Genomic DNA, 15,696 nt, shown 5'->3' on the forward strand with positions numbered 1-15,696 from the left:
GCTGGCCTTACACCCACCAGTAACGGAGGATAACCCTGAACTTCTAATCTTCCTGCCTTTATCTCCCAAGTACTTGGATTCTGAGATGTGTGTGTGTGTGTGTGTGTGTGTGTGTGTGTGTGTGTGTGTGTGTGTATAGAAACATTAGGGTTGTGGATGTCACTTGGTTGGTAGACTGCATCAGTATGAAAGAACTATATCAGAAGTAGGGCACAGATGGAGACCACAAAGCTTGTTGCTTGGGGAGAAAGAAGGAAAGTCTTTGGCAGGAGAAGTGAAAATCAGGCTACAGGGTAGGGTATGATCAAAAGTTTCTTTGTTTGATCAGAATATGTGTGTGTGTGTGTGTGTGTGTGTGTGTATGTGTGTGTGTGTGTGTGTGTGTGTGTGTGTACAGACATACATATTCTCTTTTGGTTTTCATAATAGGGTCTAGCTGTGTAGCCTAGGTTGATCTCAATTTCTGTGTAACTCAAACTGGTCTTGAACTCATGATGCCTCTTCCTCAGCCTGCCAAATGCTGGCAATACAGGCAGGAACTATCTTGCCCAGCTCAGAATCTCCATAGCAACCACAGGAAATCACCCTAGCATCTTAGGGCTTGAAACTTCTAGATCCAAATGGTATCGTCCTAAGAGGCAATGAGAAGCACAAAATGTTTCACAATCACTAGCATTCACTGAGGGCCTCCTGCCTTCTGGCTGTAAAGCCCGGAGCCAGGAGTGTAAGAGGAAGTCAGCCTTTGCCTCCAGAGCTCCTTAAATCATAGTCTGCTTTCCATCCATTGGCCTTTGACTGTGCTCTTTGCACTGGGGAAGGCAACACACACTGTCTCTAGTTATTGTAAGGACAGAAACAACACATATTTTCTACAGTTGGCTGCAATGGAATTCTCTCCTTTTTCTTAGAGATCCATTGTCAAATAGCAAGTCATATACATATCGCAGTCCAGCGAAAATCAGCAGCATTATTCTTTCTTTACCTAGTCTGAGTCCCTGCATCCCACCCAGAAAGGCCATTTAGAGATTCTGAAGTGTGGGGTTAAGGGATGGTAGATGGTGTCCTATAAAGTGTGTGAGGAAGAGACTCATGGAAGAGACATGAAAAAGGAAAGGAACCTTTGATGTCACCTGAGCTTGTACCTAAAGCGACACCCTTTAGTGGTTAGCTGGCCTTCAACCCTTGGCCTCAGGCTTGAAACCTCCTACGTGTTTCTCCCAGTCTTAGCCGAATCCAGGTCTGGCTACTCTCTGTGCTTGTCTCATGAAAGGGCAAGAGAGGAAATCATCAAGGAAGGAGCAGCTTGTGCCCACATACTTCTTCTGTCCAATGTCCTGCCAGTAGCTCCTACTGAGCTACAAGATGCTGCCCCCCTGGGAAACTGGGTCTGCCCCCAACAAGCTGGCCAGGATGGATATCTGTCCATTCTGCAAGACTTGTCAGCTCGCTAGGGGGACAGAACGTTAGCACGGCGAATGATGGCTGTGTCACGTGGGCAGGCCATGCCTGAGGCCTGTGTTTGATGAGCAGTATGGGACCCAAAGACATGCAGGAGTTTTTTGCTGGTAAGGGGAGTGCATCTCTGGTGGCTGGCCCAGACTCCGGGATAATAGGTAGGTCTCTAGGTCAAGGCCGGGTGAACAAAAGGCCACGGTTCTTTTTTATAGAGATGTCAAGTCTTACAAGATAGCCAACTGCCCACAGCCCATTGCAGGGTGGATCACCTTTTGAACTTCCATTGTGCCGTTATTGCAACTGAGATAAAGCAGCCCACAGACTGGTGTATCACGCTTTGCATTCAGAGAGTCCTATCATTTTCCCAGCCCACGGGACCAAGCAGTGTCTAGGACTCTTGATTTTAGTCAGGCGTTCTCAGTCGAACACATACTCACTCAGGGTTGAGAAGGGGGAGTATCTGCCCAGTGTTATGAAAAGACCAACTCTTCTCTTTCAAAAACAAAGAGCGATGACTGTGTTTGCTGAGACAGGTCTGGCCGTGTGAATGCCCCCTTTTCTGCCGTCTCTCAATGCATAACTCTTCTTTCATAAGCTGCTACATTCGCTTGCTGTTTTATAACAAGCTGTGACCCTCATCATGTTTTAATAAAATGTGAAGTCTGTTTTTTATAAAATCAGGTCCATGTGAATTTTTTTTAATTTTTGCCTCTTTTCTAAGACATAATTTAGCCCAGTTGCTCTTTTTAAATTTTTTTAAATTATATTTTCTTGTTGAACACATGTCACCTTGCCTTCTGCCTTTCCATAACCACACTTTCTTGAGAATGGGTTTAGAAAGATTGGAGTGATCATCGGGCCAATGAGGTTTCTCCATGCATTCCTCCGTGTGCAGTTAGACCTGACCCCTCTCACCTATCAAGCCTCTGACATGGAGCTGCCTTTGAGTAGCACAGATCACATTTTCTCACGAATTTGCCTGGATTATCTTTATTTTTCCCTGCTTTGTCACTGCAAGTAGGCCAGACAGCAAGAATACTTGATTCTCCGCTTAAAGGGTCAAGGCTCCGAACCTTAGAACACACAGTGCTGGCAGCATAGTGGACCTAACGCTGCCCAATGCTGCCCTGTTTGTGGGGCGAGCACCAAGCGACTTCTCCGTGACTTTGTGAACACCCTGTCCTGTCCAAGCTGACCCTCTGTAAGCAGTTCCACGCCTCATTTGCTGCTGCACTCCACCGTCTGCTGCAGTGTGGGAAAGTCCTCCCCGAAAGCCGCGTTAGCAAAAACTTAAATATAACACGGTTACAGATCTAGTCATGTGTGAATGTCTGGAATTGTGTACTTTAATAGATAGATAAGTGTTAATGGGATCGATTTTCATTTCAAAGATTTGTAATGCCGCGACTAGAAATCTGCTCTGAAATCACTGGATTTTCCTCAGTGGCGCGCTGATGTGCAGAGGCTGTTTATGCTTTCTAGGTGTTTCCTTTTGTCTCTCAGCTTCTCCCTCCAGTGTTCTAAGATTCAGGGAGGATGAGGTAGGGGTTCAGGCAGGCATTGTGTGCCTGTTTTCCCAGGAGTTTCGGTGTACAGCCCCTGAAGAGTTAGCTGGGGTTTATGGATCAGAAGGTAACAATTGCTCCATTGATTTTCAAAGCCCAGGATTCCTGTGAGCAGAACCCCATTAGACTGTGCCCAGAAAGGGCCCGGGCGGCTTTTCACTGGTGTCTGTGTTAATGATTACCAGCCTTGATAGTCCTAAATTTCAACAACTGGCAAAGTAAAGCAAAGGAAAAGCAAAGGTAGCAACAATAGCCTTGTGATTGTGGCTGGCCATTGTTTGCACTCCGGGGAGATCAGGCTTCAAAAGAACCGGCTGCCGGAACAATGGCTTAATATAGTGCAGCCAAATCATTGTGTGCTGTATTTAAGTTTCAGGTTACAAAACCCATCATAAAATTAATTTTGGCCAACAACACATTATAGCAGCTCCCTTGAAAGGTATTTCAATTCTTGTCCAAATCTGCACTGTTCGAGGCCAGCCTGGTCTACAAGAGCTAGTTCCAGGACAGGAACCAAAAGCTACGGAGAAACCCTGTCTCAAAAACCAAAAAAAAAAGAAAAAAGAAAAAAGAAAAATTTTAATTCTTATTTATTTGATGTATATGAATGTTTTGCCTGCATATATGTCTGCGCACGGCATGTGTGCTTGGGGCCGGCAGGGGCCAGAAAAAGGTGATGGATCTCTTGGATCTCGAGTAACGGCTGGTTGTGAGCTGCCTTGTGGGTGCTGGGAATCAAACCTGGGTCCTCTAGAAGAGCAGCCCCTGCGCTCATCCGCAGAGCCATCTCTCCAGCCCCAGTTCTGTTCTTTCAGTGTGTTAGGGATCTTAAACTTTGACCCAGTCCTTTAGTGAACGGGTGCTGTTTTATGTGGATTTCGTTCTGTGGGGTTTTGACTCTTTTTCCCTTATACCTTCCATGGAAGAGATACATAAATATGATTTGTGTCCTCCTCCCCATCCTTTTTTTTCTTTCTTAGACTATGAATCCTCCTCTTCCCCCACCCCCTCTCCTGGCTGCCACGGTCCTTCCATCCACACCATCAGGCGCCTCTGCCGCCACCGTTGCTGCTGCTGCTGCTGCTGCTGCTGGAATGGGAGCCAGGCCTGTGGCAGGATCCACTGACCAGATTGCCCATTTACGGCCTCAGACTCGCCCCAGTGTGTAAGTGAGGTTGTCTTTTATTACTGTGTAAGCATCTGTGTCAAACAGAGCCCAAACAACACAGACCAAGAAACACGTGTCGTGTCTGAGATGAGCTGGTGGCGGGCTTAGAGCTCACCAAGTGGTTTGTATTCTGGAAACTTCCACCTGGTCATGCATATAATTAGGAAGACACTTAGATAAAAGGAGCCTCACATGAGCGTGGTAGCTGGCTGTCCTGCTGAGACATGGTTTAGGTAGATTTCTGTTTCCCTTCTTTGTAGGTTGTCTGCATAGAGAACGGCTCTTTTTCCTGTGTAGCTCCTGGGTGACCTTTTAGTCTTCATTTTCATTCCTTGCAGCAGGATCTTAAGGAGCAGGAAGGCATCGCACACGCATCAGGTCTCCTTGCAGAGAGCAATTAGAAGGCTGTAAATCCCCAGCAAAGAGCATCCAGAAAGGTCCAATTGCCCTGTGTGGTTTGCTGAGGACGAAAGGCTTCTGCTTTCTGTGAATCTGCACCTGGAGAGTCGGTCACTCGCCTGCCTGGCTTCTCTGTGTGGACAGGCACCTTGCTCTGGGCAGCTGTTTTACGCTCTCTACGACCTAGACTTTCTGTTCCTTTAGCTTTGTATGATACAATCAGCTTCATGGCTGAGCTCAGAAACGCAGGTGCGCCTAAGCCTCTGGGTTCAGCGCGCGGAGAAGGCGCATACTGTGTTTCCCCGTGGGATTTTCTGCCGTATGTCCTCATCTGGAGCTGGTTCCCAAGTCTAACAAGTGCCATTTAAAGAGCTCCGTTTCCCCACCGAGCCCCTAATCCACAACACTAAGGTAGGACTCTTGGAAAGCGCACTAATTCTGTCAGAGCACATGTGCACCATTTGGTGAGCTAATCATTGCCGCGCCAGGAGGAGCGCTCTCAATCAGGAAGGCCTCTGCCTGTGGTTAACGTGCAGACAGCAAACCTCTTTCCATAGAGACTTCCCAGCGCCACTTGCAGGTCAAGATTTTACTTCCTGTCTACTTCTGTGTAAGATACTCAAAACTTATACCAAGCGAGGGTTTGGAGATCTTAGGGTTTGTCTGTCAGCCTGAGATTTTTTTTTCCCCTCATTCTAGGTATGTTGCTATATACCCCTACACTCCCCGGAAAGAAGACGAGCTTGAATTGAGAAAAGGGGAGATGTTTCTGGTATTTGAGCGTTGCCAGGATGGCTGGTTCAAAGGGACATCGATGCACACCAGCAAGATAGGTGTTTTCCCTGGCAACTATGTGGCTCCAGTCACAAGGTATGACGTTGGCTCCATGGTTTTTCTGACTTCCAGATAGAGCCTCTTTGTTCCTCCCCAGGCTTTCAGCCTTTCCAGAACCCTGCTCACATAATTACCTGTTACCTAGCCAAAGTTTGTAAAAATCCATATCCATAGCTGCTAAAATTCCTTCTAACACCAAGATTCTTAGCTCACTTTTCATGTGGATATGTGTTGAAATTATAGGTTTCTACCAATAAATGTGCTGGGGTGTAATCTCTTTGCTTTAATTTATATGTGAAAAGACTCAACAGTTCCATTTTCAGTGTTTTTCTACTAAAGAAATAAAAGGCATAGTATTTTAAATGAACAAAAGCTAAATTATTAATGCGTACCTTGTCTGCTCTATATACCAGATAGGTAGACTTCTAAACATTACATTATTGATCTCTAGGTCTTTAATTCACTAATGTAATTGTTTTTAATCATAAATGGGGAAATTGAGGCACAGGGAGATTAAATAACTCTCCTGAGATCACATGGTAAAGAAGTGCTCAAACCCACACTGGCTAGGTCTGCCTTTATTTCGTTAACTTATTAATTACTTTTGATTTCTGGCAATTACTCTTTGTAATGCAGCAGAAAACAAAAATTCCTTAAATATGACATAAGTGGACTTTAAATTAAGATAGTTTTGCTCCTCCAGAGTTATTTGTCAATACCTGGGCATATTTTTGAATCTTGCAACTGATGATACAGGATACTGATGGCATTTAGTGGACGGAGGTAAGGGAGACTGCTGAATCCCTATGCGGGATAGCTCCTGCTATCCCTTCCGTTGTTGAGATAAAGTGCTCTGACCAAAAGTAAGTTAGTGGGGAAATGTTTATATTTTTGCTCACAGCTTCAGATTCTAGTTTATCCTTGAGGAAGGGCCAGGTAGGAACTTGAAGGCAGGCCTGATTGCTGCTCCACACAGCTTTACACCAACCAGGGAGCTAACGTCACAGCCATAGAAGTCGGGCAGGCACCATGGTGGATGCTGCTGGATTAGCTATCTTTTCATCCAGTTCAGCATCACACGCCCAGGAGAACAGTCTGCCCACAGTGGTCTGGGCCTCTGGTAAGAAAGGATAACTCTCCACGCACACGTCCACAGGCCAGCTGGTCTAGGCATTTCCTCGCCTGAGGCTTCTCCTCTCAGATGCCTGAAGGCTGTATTGACTTGATATTCAGAGCTAACCAAGATGCCCTCAGAAAGGAATAGTGAGACCCAAGATGTCACTCAGTCTCAGAAACCCTAATGTGTAGAGTGCACATGCACACAAACACACACACACACACACACACACACACACACACATACATGTTTGCACAACTCTCCTTTTTTTAAAAAAAAAAAAAAAGTGGTGTGCCTTCTGGCCATTGAGGAAAGTAGCCTTGAAAGTTGAAAGAGATGACCTGTAATGAAATTAGCACTGGCCCAGATTTTGAGCACTGACTCTTAATAAGCAATTGAGGTCTAACTGTGTTAAATCATGCCTCCAACCTCCTGATTTTAAACAAATGGCTTAATGAACTGACATGTTTGTCAGCTGTTGGGTTTGATTTATAGGCTGGCCAGCAGCCTAATCAAATGAAAATCACCATTGTTGCAGATGGTGACAGAATGCTAGCTTGAATTTGCCTTGCAAATTTTGAATCAATATACATCTTCTTTTCTGTGCATGTTAAAATAATACATTCGGGATCTTACACATCCAGAAAATGGCAACCAAAACCTTCCTGGTGCAAATATTTATGTTCATATGTATTTGTATATGTGCTTCTACATAGAGAATACAATACTCAATTAGTAAAGAAGGAAATTAACAAAAGGTCACACTTTTACAAGATTCAAACACAAGTTGTTAAAAGCCTGTGCACATTTAACTCCGGAGAAAGACTTGCTGATGGCAGATGCTCTGTAACTCACCACTGTGGAAGGATAATCTTGATAATGAAGTATTAATTGTAGATTAATTATAAAGTCGCTATACCCAGAATTGCCATTTAAATGAGTTGAGACTATTTGGAAATATACATTATACAAACCTTCTCCACACTTGGTTAAACTCAACTAATAGGTAATATTTAGAACTGACTATATTGCTGTTGCTGAGAAGATTATCAGTGGATGGGAGGGAAGCCTTGTGCCCTGGCCTGGATGCCGAAGCGTCTTCTGTGGGAAGTGGGTATCTGCAGCAGAGCAGGGGGTGTGCACCAGGCAGGGCTTTTCCTTCATGGACGAATGGTAGCTCTGTGACTGTGCACAGAGATCAGGCTGGCACAAACCCCAGCATGGATGGGCAGGGCTAGGGGCTCACGACTCCCAGCCCTACCTGAGGCACTATTGGCAATTGATGGCTGCCAGGAGAGGGAGGACCAGTGTTTTTCAGGGATGTGGCCCCTGAGAAACTGTCCGTGCTTCTGGAGATGGTCCTGCACCATGCTTATGATGGGAACACCAAGTGGATTCTGTGGATTTAAACAAACAAACCAGAACCAAAACCAACAGCAGCACATGATGTTGGGACAGAAACACAAGTGCTCATGTATGCACTGATGTACATACATACACATCACACATACACACACACACCATACACACACATGCACTGATCTACACACATACACTATACACAGAGACACAGACATTTCCCATCTACAGGAAAGAACTTGAACTTTAGACGTTGCTTCTTGAAATAATTGGATCTTGAACTTGAGATTTGAGATACATAACAGAAAAAATCCATAAGGGCCATTCCAATTATGTGTATAGTGGTGTGTGTGTGTGTGTGTGTAGTGTATGTGTGTATACACATCAGTGTATGTGTGTGTGGTGTATGTAGTATATGTGTTTTGTGTGTGTGTGCACCAGTGTATGTGTGTATGTATGTGTGTGGTGTGTTTAGTGTGCGGTGTGTGTATATGTGTACATCAGTATATGCGTGTGTGTGTATGTGTGTGTAGTGTGTGTATACCTCAGTGTTTTTGTGTGTGTGGTGTATATGGTGTGTGTTGTGTGTGTATGTATACAACAGTGTATGTGTGTATGTGTGTGTGTCTGTGTGTGGTGTGTGTAGTGTGTGTGGTGTGTGTGGTGTGTGTATGTGTACAGCAGTGTAAGTGTATGTTATGTGTGTATGTGTGCATCAGTATATGTGTGTGTGTATGTGTGTCTGTGTATATGGTGTGTGTGTACCTCAGTGTATTTGTATGTGTGTTGTGTGTGTATGTGTACAGCAGTGTGCGTGTGTATGTATGTATGTGTGTCTGTGTGTGTAGTGTGTGGTATGTTTAGTGTGGTGTGTGTGTATGTGTACATCAGTGTGTACACGGACACTTGTGTCTATGTTAGAGGCAAGTTGAGAAAGTCAAAGCAAGAACAGCTTGATGCAAATGGTGGGTCTTGGCTCAAGAGGAAGCAGGAAAATTCAGGGCTTTAAAATTCAGTGGAGCTGAGTGGCCACCAAGTAAGAAGCTGACCCTGGTCACTGTATTCTTAGGCAGAGTATGACATGTAGTTTGGTGATTCAGAGTAATTCTAAGACCATTCTCCCTCTCGGGACTGTCATTTCCTTGAATATGCTGTTCTTAAAACCTTGTAAAAATAATTTCATTCATTTTTTGAAATGTTCTGACGTTAGACGTTAGAGCGCTGACTCATTTTTCCTGCCTTGTTCTCTGCCTCCCACTTTGCTGATGGACCGTTTTCCATCTGCTTCTATCTTGGCAGGGCAGTGACAAATGCCTCCCAAGCTAAAGTCCCTATGTCTACTGCGGGCCAGGCCAGTCGGGGGGTGACTATGGTCAGTCCTTCTACTGCAGGAGGGCCTCCCCAGAAGCTCCAAGGCAACGGTGTGGCTGGGAATCCCAGCATTGTCCCCACAGCTGTGGTGTCAGCAGCTCACATCCAGACGAGTCCTCAGGCGAAGGTCCTGCTCCACATGACGGGACAGATGACAGTCAACCAGGCTCGCAATGCTGTGAGGACAGGTAAGAGGGAAATGGGGCTGGACAGCAAGAGGAGGGGTCTTAGCTGAAGACACAGGTCACTTGATATGACAGGTGTTGAAAAAAAGGTAGGAATTTAAAATCATTGCTGCCATTGAGCAACAGAAACTAACAAACCTTGTCACCAGCACATCTTTGTCACTGTGACAGATACCCAGGGCAGAAATAACCGAAGAGTAGGGAATGTTTCAGTGGCTGCCAGACCCTATCACTAAAGATCCATGCTGAAGCAGAACACAATGCGAGAGGGTTTGGTGGGACAGGGAGGCCACCTTTGTGTTGGCAGGAAAGGACCAGGGCAAATATACCTTTCCAAATAAGCCTCAGTGACGGACATACTTATTCTAATCTAGCCCACCTCCGAGTGGCCCATTGATGAGGCTAGCGCCTTATAAGCGAGCCATCTCTCAATACCATCAGCTTCTGACCAAGCCTTCAACACAGGAGACCTTTCAAGGGGCATCTTACGTCTAAACCATACCAGGCATTTTTGTAACTGTTTGCTTGGGCTAAGCACACCCTGCACATTAGTTCAAAATGGATAAATCTAAATTCTAAGAAGAAGTAGGCGGACTCTAAGAATGCAAATCATGCGGCCCCTGAAACATGACTTTTGTCTCCAATCTCACGGTTCCCAGCCATGTGACTGCTGTGTGATTTTCTGCTAAGCCATGTGCTGGTTATTTCTGATGAACTTAGTCACAAGTCTATTTTCGACTCGATGGGCATCCGAGTGCCATTCTCAGTTCCGTAGCATAGAAAAACTCCCAAGAGTCTTAGGTCACAATAGTGGAGTAAACTAAGTACACGTGAATTCCTTCAGAAAGGACATACAGAAGAATGGCTAGTAAATAAAAAGAGAGGGGGGAGAATGCGCAGTTTAGTTTGTTGCCATGGAGAGCCATCGGAAACTGGCTCGGTGTCTCACGCTGCTGAGAATGATTGTTCATAACTGAAGGGCCTCAGGGGTGGTGATGACGTATCTCCTAAGTCCTCAACAGTCTCAACCGCTCACCTGGAAGGAAAGTATTATCTAGGGATCCAGCTAAGACCTAAGTGTGCTAAGCTATTTCATATCCGCTCTTTATGGCAATAAATGGCCGTAGCTGCCTCTTATTACCGTCCGACACAGTGAAATGACTCACGCTTTGGTTAGCAGTGCTTATTCGGCCATTGACCTTTCCTGTGTCCCCTTCTGTCTCCCATCAGTTGCAGCACATAACCAGGAGCGCCCCACAGCAGCAGTGACACCCATCCAGGTCCAGAATGCCGCCTGCCTCGGTCCTGCATCGGTGGGCCTGCCCCATCATTCCCTGGCCTCTCAACCCCTGCCTCCCATGGCGGGTCCTGCTGCCCATGTTGCTGCTATCGGCATCAATCGAACCAATGCTTCCCTGGCCTGCGCTGCAGGCGCCTCTCTAGCCTCCCCAAACATGACCGCTGCCGCTTTGGAGACCGAGCCGAGTGGTCGGACAGTGACCGTCCTCCCTGGACTCCCCATGTCTCCCGACAGTGTTGCAGCAGCGTGCGGGAACAGTTCAGCTGTGAAACCAGACAAGGACAGTAAGGTGAGAGTCCCTCTTTCTCTGTTCTGTTAGGTCGCACAGTTTCTCGCCAATGGCCGGATCCTTTGTTCCACAGTACGTCACGACTTTCCATGGGCAAGTTCATGTGCCAAGAATACAGCAGTGTGGAAACCCGGCTACTACCCCAACCTTATAGATAGACCTTGTCCTTCTCAACATTTCAATACCCTCAAGTTGCCAGGCAACCTGTTGGGTACTAGGGAGACCACAGTGAGCAGGAGTTAGTCAGTCTCAGCTTGCAGCCTGCTGCCTCGAGGAGGAATTTTTTCTCTTCGGCTCACTCTCCCGTCATTCTGTTGTCCTCAGATTTTCACGTTCCGTGTTCTTGCCTGTTGACAACTCCTTATTTAAAAGTGTTTTAATCGATGAGAGGTTGGAAACTGTTCATTGAAACTATTATTTGCAGACCCGGAGAGGTGGCGCAGCAGTTTGCAGCGGAAGAGCATGGCTACACTTACATAGGACCCAAGTTCAGTTCCCAATGATCCCAGCAGGCAGTTGGCAGCTGCCCGTTGTGGGGATCTGATACTCTGGCCTCTCTCGGCATTGCACTTCTGTGCACAAGTACGCACACACAACTAAAAATAAATTTAAACATTTTTAAAGTTATTTGCAAATGTATTGTAGCTATAGTACTTTTAACCATAAGTCAGCAGGGTTCCTTGTGAGATAGGGGGAAATGTGGAAGTAATCTCTCCTTTGGAACATGGCTTCAAATAAATACAATGGGAAACTGTTTTGAAAGATTCCCCTGTTGTTGTGGGAGACAGGGAGTTGAAGTAAAAGAATAAAATTGATAGTGCTTCATCCTTAGTCGTGGATCAAGTCCAGATGGTTGTGCCTCAGCTTTGCCTTCTCGCTCAGAATTCCTTGCGTTTCCCATAAAGCTCTGGAGCAGGGCTCTGGGCCACCTGGCTCAGTGGTAATGTACATCGCTCTACTTAAGCGGCTCGAAGAGCCTGTAAATAGAACTTTATAAGGAAATAAACTTTATAGCCTGCTGACAAGTTAATATTTAATTAACTATTAACATGAACTTTAGAAAAGATCGGTATCTGCTCAGTGTTTGTAATTAACCATGCTAGACTTGCGCCCAAACTGATGTGTCCAACTTGGGATTTTCAAAGAAGCGTTTTAATAATTCCAACTTGGGCACAATGAATTCAGTCACTGAGGACGGAGGCACTTAGGCCTGTTAATAGAATTCGTTGACAAGTACCTGCCGTGGACCTCATAATGGCCCTTGAAGATGTCCTCTTCCTGGTCCCAGGATCCACTCTGACTGTTTCCTTACTAGCAAAAGGGACTTTGCAGATGGAAATAAATGTGCACTTTTGGGTAGATCCAATGTTCAATACAGGAATGTTCTTGTAAGGGGACAGGTGGGTCAGGGCACTTGAGATGGAGACAGGTGGAATGGCATTGTAACTATAACTCACACCATGGGGCGCAGGAGGTTTCAGGAGGTAGAAGGCCAAGAAACAGAGACCCGGAAGCAGGTTCTCCCTCTCTTTGTCGACATGGGAGGTCTTCCTGCAACATCTGGATTTCAGGATCTGGTTTTTCTTTTCCCCCAAAGTTTGCAGGAATTCATTTCAGTGGTCACTCGAGTACGACATTGTCATCCCTTTGACTGCCCATCAGTGAAAAATGGTCATCAACCTCTCTCTTCTGGGACATACCAGTGATTCCAAGTGCCCATCTCCAGATGATTTTCTTGCCCACTGCAGTCAATTCTTAGCTTAGCGGAAGCTCATCAAGCATACGTCTGTCTCCCATGCCCTTCCTTCATCTTAAGACCCTTAGAAATCACTGTCTTACCCAGTGCCCTGAAGTGTTTTCCAGAATTGAAACTGTACTCTCTTAGGTTCTTATGTATTCCTCTTGAAATAGATTTCAACTTTCCCTTCTTAAACCTGCTCCAGATTCACTGTTGACGCTTCTGGTGGCATTAATTCCGTAATTCCATGATTAGCATCACTTACACAATCATGGCTGCTCAGGACTGCGGCCACACTTGGCCCACTGTGTCATATCGCGAGAGATGTCATCAGGTGCCCCTCTGAGATCCAACTGTTGCCCCATCATGTCTGCTGTTGTTTATTGGTAGTAAACTCTTCCGGAAGGGTCTCCTCCTTAGAGTCTCATTTCTGCCTGTCAGCGCTTGTAAACCTTTCCTTTAATGCCATCCAAGAATCGCCCAGATGGTCTGCAACTTGCCTTAGAGCAGCCATCAAGGCCCATTAGAAAAACCTGCTGGTCAAGAAATAGACTATTTAGCCTGTTTGGAGCCTTAAGTCTCTAGCTGGGTGGGTCAAGGGGCCAAGCCCAGAAAGGAAGGACCTCTGCTAGGAAGGCAGGCTCTCTTAAGTCATGATAAAGAGTTAGATGGAATAATCGTTCCTTTAGTGAGATGCTGGACTCTTCCTTCCTAGAATCCCTGCCCTCAGGGCAGTCCCTACAGTCTGCAGTGAGGTTGCTAGGGGGTTAGGCTGGGTCTTGTCACCCTTTCTGACTCTCAAAGGTACTTCTCCCTCCCTCCCTCCCTCCCTCCCTCCCTTCCTTCCTTCCTTCCTTCCCTCTCTTTCCATGCATGCTCTCTCTGATTCTTCAGACGTCCTTACCCTTTCTCAAAAGTGTTTCTCCTTGTCTTGTAGCTATGGGTCCACTATGTCTGACTTACAAGTCCGCTGTCTCAGAGGTCTGGCTTTTCCCCTTCTCTCATCCGGGTGCTGCTGCAGCTCCCTGATTCCATCTGCCTAGTTTTCTTTTAATCTCTAATATAGTTGTCTTCGGGCATCTGTTAAGCCACTTCTTAAATCCCTTTATTAATGAAACTAAGAACCCCAAGAGGGGAAACCAATTTCCCTGGTGTCATCTGGCAACCACAGAGACTCCCCCTGCCCCCCAAAACAAACAAACAAAAAACTTATGGTAACGCCTCATCTTCTTTTTGAAAATTGGAGCCAAACATAGCCATCTTTCCCTTTTGAACTGACCCTGATTCCAGAATCACCCGAATTAGTTCCTATCTCAGCAGTTAATTTTCTCTGTGTGTGGACATGAACCTATTCGGATCTCTTCCATTCCTCAAGCACAAGGAAGGCTGGTGCTTCTCTTCCGGCGTGCACGTTACCCTTCCTTCTCTTCCTCCTAGCTAAGAGCCACTGTTCACCCCAGACCGGAGGCTTGTGTTCCTTTGTTGCAAGTGTAACCTTAACATAGCCTTTAAGTTTTTGTTTTTCCTTAGGATTTCGAAAAGTTTAAATTCATTCGGAGTTCGAGCCTCCTTGCATTGCTATGGGCCACGCTATGCTCTTTGTGGCTGGCCTTTTTTTTTTTGTACGTGGCCTTTAAGAGATTTTGAGCCCATTATGCCACACCTTGGGGGCTCACACCAGGACCTCTTAGAGGTCTCCATTTTCATCTCAGGATAATTTGCAATTGTAGAATTTCATGTTCCTCTTCCAGCCGTCTCCCTTTTGATCTTCAGGCTATGCATGTGTTTTCTTTAAACTTTTAAAATTGGTTCTTTTTAACTTTATCACAAGCTTCTCTGGAGAACACTTTTTTCTTAGTTCTCCAAATTTCTGCCTCTCCTCCTGTCTGGTTTCTTCTTAAAAGTCGTTCCCCACCCCCAGTTGCAATTGCTTTCTGGTGGGTTGATCTATAGGGGAGTCAAGGGTCAGAATGGGAGATGGAGATGGAAGTTTGGGTTGAGGCTTGGGCAGAACTCTGAGTATTTGTAGTGTGGCGTCTGCCCTCTGTTCATCTCTTCCTTGTCACTCTGTGTCAACACCAAACACCAGGGCAGTGTGGGAGGTGTCCTAAATGATGGCTTAGCATGCCTGCTGCCCTGGAGAGGGTATAGCTCTCTGGACCTAGGTTATCAGTGGGCTGCCACCGATGCCCCGCCATGTGAATCGCATTCATGTGTACTTCTGGGTCTACTTGCACTCCCTTAACTGGGGCCATTCCTTTGACTGGTTATTTATCTGTGAGTCCTCTGTCCCCAAAATCACAAGGAAACAAGATGTCGTATTTTATCCTGGGGCCAAAACCCTGGCCAGCTTTGATTTATTTTTTACTTTATTTGAGGATAAATTCCTGATTCTATTTGTAACTATTATTTCTTGGGTTTCAGCTGTCTTCAGCCTTCAATGCTGAGACGATGCACAGCCATTCCCAGCCTGTGTGTTGAGGCTTCTAACTTAGGTCCCCCTGTCCACACAGCAAGAACTCTCACCAACTGAGCCACCACTTAGTCCCTCGGAGTCTTCAAGCCCCTAGATCCTTGCGATTGTGTCCCTCAGAGAGACCTCAGGCTTCCTGACCCACACTTAGGTTTGAAGGCCTTTCCTGTAACCCTCACATAGAAGATCCTGTCCCTCTCGTCTTCTCCTCTGTTCTCTTTCCTGGCTGTTTTCTCTGTTCGGATGATTTCCATTCTTTCCAGGCCTGTTTTGCTGTCAAAAACAAACTCGTCTGCGTTCTTTGTTATGGAACTTTCTTAGGGATCTATAAATGGCCACATCTACCGTCTCTGCTCTTGCTGAGTGCTGGGATCCAGACCTGGTCTTCAGAATGCCTGCTTGTACAAAGTTCAGCAGGGAGCTGTGGGATGGGGTGGCGGGGG

The 15,696-nt window shown here is 46.0% G+C and overlaps 1 protein-coding gene across 1 annotated transcript in view; it reads left to right on the forward strand.

Annotated features, from left to right (window-relative positions):
• Sh3rf1 (SH3 domain containing ring finger 1) overlaps nt 1-15,696 on the forward strand; it is a gene marked incomplete at its 5' end in the record, with an annotated part of 69,653 nt that overhangs the window by 37,537 nt on the left and 16,420 nt on the right. Inside the window, 4 exons of the mRNA XM_026777376.1 lie at nt 4,001-4,185; nt 5,287-5,457; nt 9,197-9,456; nt 10,684-11,042. Coding sequence (XP_026633177.1) covers nt 4,001-4,185; nt 5,287-5,457; nt 9,197-9,456; nt 10,684-11,042 — 975 coding nt within the window. The remainder of the gene's footprint in view (nt 1-4,000; nt 4,186-5,286; nt 5,458-9,196; nt 9,457-10,683; nt 11,043-15,696) is intronic.

The sequence above is a fragment of the Microtus ochrogaster genome, unplaced genomic scaffold (genome assembly GCF_000317375.1).
Source record: "Microtus ochrogaster isolate Prairie Vole_2 unplaced genomic scaffold, MicOch1.0 UNK61, whole genome shotgun sequence".
Classification (NCBI taxonomy): domain Eukaryota; kingdom Metazoa; phylum Chordata; class Mammalia; order Rodentia; family Cricetidae; genus Microtus; species Microtus ochrogaster.